Source organism: Hippocampus bargibanti, linkage group LG11 (genome assembly GCF_051943395.1).
Source record: "Hippocampus bargibanti isolate YZ-2025 linkage group LG11, ASM5194339v1, whole genome shotgun sequence".
Taxonomy (NCBI): Eukaryota; Metazoa; Chordata; class Actinopteri; order Syngnathiformes; family Syngnathidae; genus Hippocampus; species Hippocampus bargibanti.
The window spans coordinates 15,324,730-15,331,010 of record NC_142744.1 but is presented as its reverse complement, the minus strand read 5'-3'; the positions used below and the strand labels follow the sequence as shown (position 1 = coordinate 15,331,010).

Sequence of the window (6,281 nt, the reverse complement as noted above, 5' to 3'; positions counted from 1 at the left end):
CTCACAATAAAGGACACTCATGTGACACTTTGGGACATTTTGACTTGCTTAATCTACTAAATTCCAATAAAATAGTAGTTATAGTTTGTCTGTCTGCTGTTCTCATAATATTATTATTATTAATAATAATACTAATACTACTACTACTACTAATAATAATAATAATAATAATAATAATAATAATAATAATAATAATAATAATAATAATAATAATAAGGGCGGCCCCGTAGTCGAGTGGTTAGCACACCGGCTTCACAGTGCAGAGGTCACGGGTTCGGCCTCCCTGTGTGGAGTTTGCATGTTCTCCCTGGACCCGCGTGGGTTTTCTCCGGGTCCTCCGATTTCCTCCCACACTCCAAAAACATGCATGGTAGTCAGATTGACCACTCCAAATTGTCACTAGGTGTGAGTGTGAGAGTGACTGTTGTATGTCTTTGTGTGCCCTGCGATTGGCTGGCAACCAATTCAGGGTGTCCCCCGCCTCGTGCCCGAAGACAGCTGAGACAGGCTCCAGCAACCCCCGCGACCCTAATGAGGAATAAGCGGTACGGAAAATGAGATGAGACGAGATAATAATAATACATTTTATTTATAAATGCCTTTCAAAACTCTCAAGGTCTTGGATTTATCGGTTGAATTTGGTCAACGTTCACACCTTTGTCGATTTTGCTCCGCTTTTAGCCTTTTAGTTTTTTAATATAAATTGCTGCAAACAATACTTTTGTTTGTTTTAGTTTTATTATACCCCAATGGGGGGAAATGAAAATCCCAATCATTCAGGAGAAACAGAATTTGATATCGTTATATTTGGACTGTTGTGTGTGAAAACATTTAGTGTGTTACAAGGGAACCGGTTTAAAATTGTTCTGCAAATTTATGAGCCCTGATTGATAAAGCTAAGAAGGCGAAAGCTTCATGAACGAGATTGTACACAATGGAGACTTGGATTTGCTCCCTTGGGATCGCAAAAAAAGTTGAAACACCTGCAGAAGTATTTCCAAAGATTGCTCCATTATTTAAAGGCCAAAGGTGTGTTTGTTTTTTATTTTTAATAATGAAAACAGACGTGTCCAGGAAAGAGCCACAAAACGCTTACACTTTTATTATTGCGCAATGGATTTAAATTTTTGCTCTCGTCATTCGCCGTAGTTAGAAGCTGATTGGCCAGCCTTTCCGACCATGCTTCGCCTCGCGCACGTGGATTGGCCGTTTTGTTTACATCGGGATCGTACCATGGCACCATGGGAACTAGACATCCCACTCAAGCGGATTATTTCCACCTTTTCCTTTCGTGAACATTTGTCCGTCGAACTGAAACGACTTCGGTAGACATGGAGAAAGTTGTCATTGTAACCGGCGCGAACAGGTAACTTCAACCTACTTGCGTATATTTCAAAGAGCCGTCATTGGACGTTTTTCATCAGAACCAAACGTTGTAGTCGACTAATTTACACCAGTCGACTGGTGGAAGCTTCTCGAAACTAGTGACAGTCATCGTTATCAAAAGGAATTGCAAGTCTTTGTATCTTGTCATGGCCATGTCTCTTTTTTATAGTGGTATTGGTCTTGCATTATGTGAACGGCTTCTGAGTGAGGACATCCAGGTCCGTTTGTGTCTGGCGTGCAGAAACATGCAGCGGGCCAAAGCTGCCCGCTCTGCCCTCTTGGCTTCTCACCCCAAGGCTCATGTGGAGTTATTGCAGCTTGATGTGGGTTCTGTGCAATCAGTGATCACTGCTGCCAGAGAACTCAAAGACAGGTTCATACATTTCTTCGTGACACTGACATGCTGGACCTCATTTGACATGCATGATCGATTAATTTTAGACCCCTCCCCTCTACAGGTACAAAAGAATCGACTTTTTATATCTAAATGCAGGAATAATGCCCAATCCACAAGTGAATATAAAAGCTTTCTTCAAAGGTTTGTTCTCAAGGTAAAAGTCCAGTTTTATTACTCATCTCATTTGTTCAAACTACAGGACCATTTTTGGACAGTCTGTGTGGTGATATAATATATGCCCTCAACAGAAATGCCATCAACATGTTTGCAACAGCGGAGGGTCTTTTAACACAGCAGGATCACCTCAACTCTGACGGTCTGCAAGAAGTTTTTGCAACAAACCTGTTTGGCCATTTTCTCCTGGTACACTCAACCAACCAATTACATATACAGTAAAGTCTTGTTATATTGATATCAGTTATATTGATACTACTGCATATTACAATACTATTTTCATTTCCCGGCAAATTTCTAGTCTTATGTATAATTATTTCCTTTTAGTACGATACCGGATTATTACGATAATCTGGTTACTATGGTACCCTTTTCATCTCCCACCAGCCAATTTGCTCTGCTTCTATCGATACAAAAGCAGTTTATGCTGAATCAATATTTGCTTAAGAGTTTCTATACAGTACCACCATTAGCGATATCGGTATCGGTCACACCGTTGGTCACGTGACCGGCTTTTGTGTCTTGCACAGTGTAGCAGGGCTGCAATAGCATCTGAAACATACTGTAGTCTTATACAGTATACAATTGTTCAACACCAATTTCAACCATGGGGAAATGTAAGAATTGTGACCTCGGAACAAAGTACAAGGCACCTAGTGGCTGTCGAGGAGAATCCAACAAGGAGCAAATCCTCCATCGCGAAAGAGTTCGACGTGCCGCAGAATACTTTATCAACGTAAGTAATGTAAATGTTGCAGTTTTTGTTTTCCATACATGTACGTATTTAATTGTGTTGTAATCAGATATCTTTATTGCTTGCAATAATCACTGTTTTTCATACAGTATGTACATGTTGGCGTTCGTGGTTTCTCTCGTGTGTGTATAGAACAATGCCGAGTGCTACTCAGTCACGATTGCAAGAGTGCGTTATGAAAATAATAAACAATGTTTTTATTTAATGCATAAGTTTATTTTTCACTTTACGACAGTAGAAAAGCATGCTAGATACGCAATCCATGAACTCAAGGAGAAAATTACATGCCATATCAAAGATCCCCCATTTATTGCCCCCGCTTCATGCAGTACGGCGCAGGATCGGATATATCGATAGTCTGGTTATATCGATATTTTTTCAGACTGCCGAGAATATTGATATAACGAGACTTTACTGTACATTACATATACACTTTGTAAGGCACGCCAAAGAACTTCAAATGAAATTCTGCTTTCACAAGCATAACAAATGCAGTTTTCCTCGAGCAAGACTCATTTCACAAATACATTAACAACATATTAGTTATAGAATCCCACTTTATATTGTTCATCATGAAAGCAGCTCTCTATCATGTAAGAGGAGCATCAACAAATCTAAACTGATTGAAGTCAGATCTTCCAGCTTTGACACCCCGATTTCCTTCAAGGTCAGGGAACTGGATCCTCTGTTATGTGAGGCGGGTCACACATCACGTGTCGTGTGGACCTCTTCAAGCAACGCCCGCCGCACTGCCTTCAACATTGAGGATATCCAGCACAAAAATGGGACAGAGCCTTACAGCTCTTCCAAATATGCCTCGGACATGCTCAGTTTGGCCCTCAATAGACATAAGAACAGTCAGGTTTGTTTTTGCACACGCCGCACTTGAAAGTCACTGCAAATGCATTAAAGCGCTGTAACATACATGTAATACTGAACCACAATACTGACTTCTGGGAGGGATTTTTGTGTCTAAACATTTTGTTCTTTTCCACCAGGGGCTTTTCTCATCTGTGATATGTCCAGGACTGGTGATGACAAATCTCACTTTTGGCATCCTGCCCTCCTGTTTTTGGACTTTTATTATGCCAATTATGTGGTTGGTGAGTGCCATTGTTTTTTTGTTTTTTTTTTATCCTGAAGTGTCACATGGTGTTTTCTGTATTGAACAGATCAGGATCTTCACTCATACGTTTACTCTTACACCTCATAATGGAGTGGAGTCACTGGTATGTCACAAAGTCAAGTCACCCATCAAGCGAAATGTTAAAATGAAAGATATTTTAAAATATGGACATCCACAGCATTGGCTGTTCCTTCAAACACCAGAGTCTCTGGACCCGAAGGCAAAATATCACAGCTTGACATCAGGACTTGGAGCAAACTACACCGAACCACGGCCAGTAAGTGTCTCGTGGACTTCAATGATAATGATGGAGCACTTTATTTGCAAGAATACATTTGACAACTTTGCCACCCAATGTGGCTTTTACATAGATTCATGCTCAATTTTCAATGTCGGATGGAATTGAAAAGCGTGTTGAGCATTGTGGTGGTTTGTAGCACATTGTCAATCAAACATAAAATTGGATTTTAATTTTTCAGGAGGGCATACTCTACATTAACTCATTCACTGTCATCCCCAAATTTATTCAGGAATTGAAAATATGACGTAGAGCGCCATTCCCGAATTTGTTCAAGTTCTGTTTTTTTCTTGTTTGGGTGCCAATAAAGCTCTGACCATGCCCTCTGGCAATGTTTTTTTTTCCTTTCCACAAGGGGGCAGCACTTCCATTTCTCCATGTTTGCGCTTTGATCCAGCTTCAGCTTTTGTTAAAGCGCTTTATACACCAATATGTATGTATTGCATTATATTTTGGACAGCTGCCCGCATTTCAAGCTCATATAACTCCAGACACATATAATTTAGGAATTAACTTTTTTTTCCGATGAAAGAAGAGAGTCTAAGGTTTCTTACACGGCATTGAATGTTTCTGTTGTCCTAAAACTCAATATTCTGTCGGTCCTGCAATTTAAGTAAAAATGACAAAAACCTTGGCACTGGAGTGGACAATTTTTTTCACATCGTCTGGCAGTGAATGAGTTAATAAACTTTTGAATCGCAAGTTCAACTCACTTCATCACAATCAAAAGGGTTTGAACTGGGCATTGTCTTTGAAAAAGCAGAATTTCTTCTATGCTCCAGTTGTACTGAATGTAATTAGAGGCGGCAAGTGTCCCACATGAAATTTGAAAGTACAGCATTAACTGCTCAAGGAATGTTTTTTGTACAGTCGGTTACAATGTCGCAATCCCTGGCCTGTGTTTGTCTTCTGTCAGATGGACATTAACGACAATATGTGCGAGATCCTCTACGAGAAACTACTTGAATTGGAAAAAGACATCAAGAGCCAACTCACTGACCAAAATCAGCGTCACTGTAATGGCATAAACGTGTGTTCTAAGTCATAGTAAACTTCAGCAAAAATGCCAACCATCCTCTCTTGGGTCGTGTTGGCCCTGTTTTAACCCTTTGGGGAACCGTGGTGACTACGATGGACAGCTTATCGGTTTATAGGTTAGCATGAGTGGTGCGTGAAATGGAAGTCTGTCGGAAATAATTGCACAAAGATACGTTTTACTCAATCGTTGGCCTTTTTTATTATATATCATTTCCCAGTAGAAAATAAACAACAATAGCATCATTTAGGCAGCAGCAGGTTTGGTGCAGGGTATAATTATCCTGGATCTAAAACATCTTCATAAACTTGGTCAACACGACACACCTGTAATGGAAGTCTTATCAGTTTGCTGTTTGGATGTGTTCAATAAAGTGAATAATGTGTGAAATCCACTTCTGACAATATAGCTTGGGATTTATTCCACCATCATTTTGAGAGACGTCATGCCTCATACTCAATACTAAAACCGAGTGGAGTCGATTGCAGGCCTCCCCCCATTATCCTAATGAAAAGTGCTATAGAAAATGGATGGGTGGATATTTGTCCAGTGGAAATCTGAAAACTACTAAATTTCTCGGTACTGTATGTCCAAAAGCTTTTTTTAATGCTAGACTGTCATTGCTACTCAAGTGATCTTGTCTAAAAGCAATAACCCACCCACAAAGAGGTTGTGGATTTAAATAAGAGTAAAGCCTCTTTTAAATCAGTTGCACATTTTTTAACGAGGCTGACTGAGCAAAGGAGCAGATTACACAGAGGCAGACAGATGTGTTTCCACCAACTGTTACGCACCATATCCCTGCTGACCACACCATTGCTGCTTTTTATAAACGCCACAATCCCACCAAATCTCTGGAGCAGCTGTTCCAGAGTTTTCAAAGTGGAGTACTTTATTTTAAGCAAGAGTTCTCAAACTGGGGTTATGAAGAGGACACTGAGGGGGTCTGCAAAATAATTAACAAACATGGTCATGTCTTTTTTTATTAAAAATGCAGTACTTCCATGACTGACATTCAGAATAAATGGTGTAATGTTACAAGAATTAAGATGTCTTTTTTCAATTCTCTGGTGAAAATAGGACTTCTTCCCTCAATGAAATTTAACTTTA

General features: G+C 39.9%; 1 protein-coding gene across 2 annotated transcripts; it reads left to right on the top strand.

The window, feature by feature from the left end:
* The first annotated feature begins 1,227 nt into the window (after nucleotides 1–1,227).
* On the top strand, nucleotides 1,228–6,164 carry hsd17b7 (hydroxysteroid (17-beta) dehydrogenase 7). 2 transcript variants are annotated; one of them, XM_089007785.1, is made up of 9 exons: nucleotides 1,228–1,366; nucleotides 1,556–1,759; nucleotides 1,845–1,937; nucleotides 2,032–2,146; nucleotides 3,379–3,573; nucleotides 3,710–3,814; nucleotides 3,884–3,940; nucleotides 4,016–4,114; nucleotides 5,052–6,164. In XM_089007785.1, the coding sequence occupies exons 1-9, from the start codon at nucleotides 1,332–1,334 to the stop codon at nucleotides 5,181–5,183; spliced, it is 1,035 nt and encodes a 344-aa protein (XP_088863911.1). In that variant the 5' UTR covers nucleotides 1,228–1,331; the 3' UTR covers nucleotides 5,184–6,164. The 2 variants fall into 2 exon arrangements, with proteins under 2 accessions (XP_088863911.1, XP_088863912.1); XM_089007786.1 differs by having other exon boundaries at nucleotides 4,041–4,114; nucleotides 5,052–5,191.
* The last annotated feature ends 117 nt before the right edge of the window (nucleotides 6,165–6,281 follow it).

What these genes read in the sequence shown, in the direction of transcription:
- hsd17b7 (XM_089007785.1), top strand. Translation starts at nt 1,332, where the DNA reads ATGGAGAAAGTTGTCATTGTAACCGGCGCGAACAG. An exon ending in TGTTTGGCCATTTTCTCCTG is followed by an intron (nt 2,147 to 3,378) that starts GTACACTCAACC and finishes ATTTCCTTCAAG; the next exon opens with GTCAGGGAACTGGATCCTCT. An exon ending in TTATGCCAATTATGTGGTTG is followed by an intron (nt 3,815 to 3,883) that starts GTGAGTGCCATT and finishes TGTATTGAACAG; the next exon opens with ATCAGGATCTTCACTCATAC.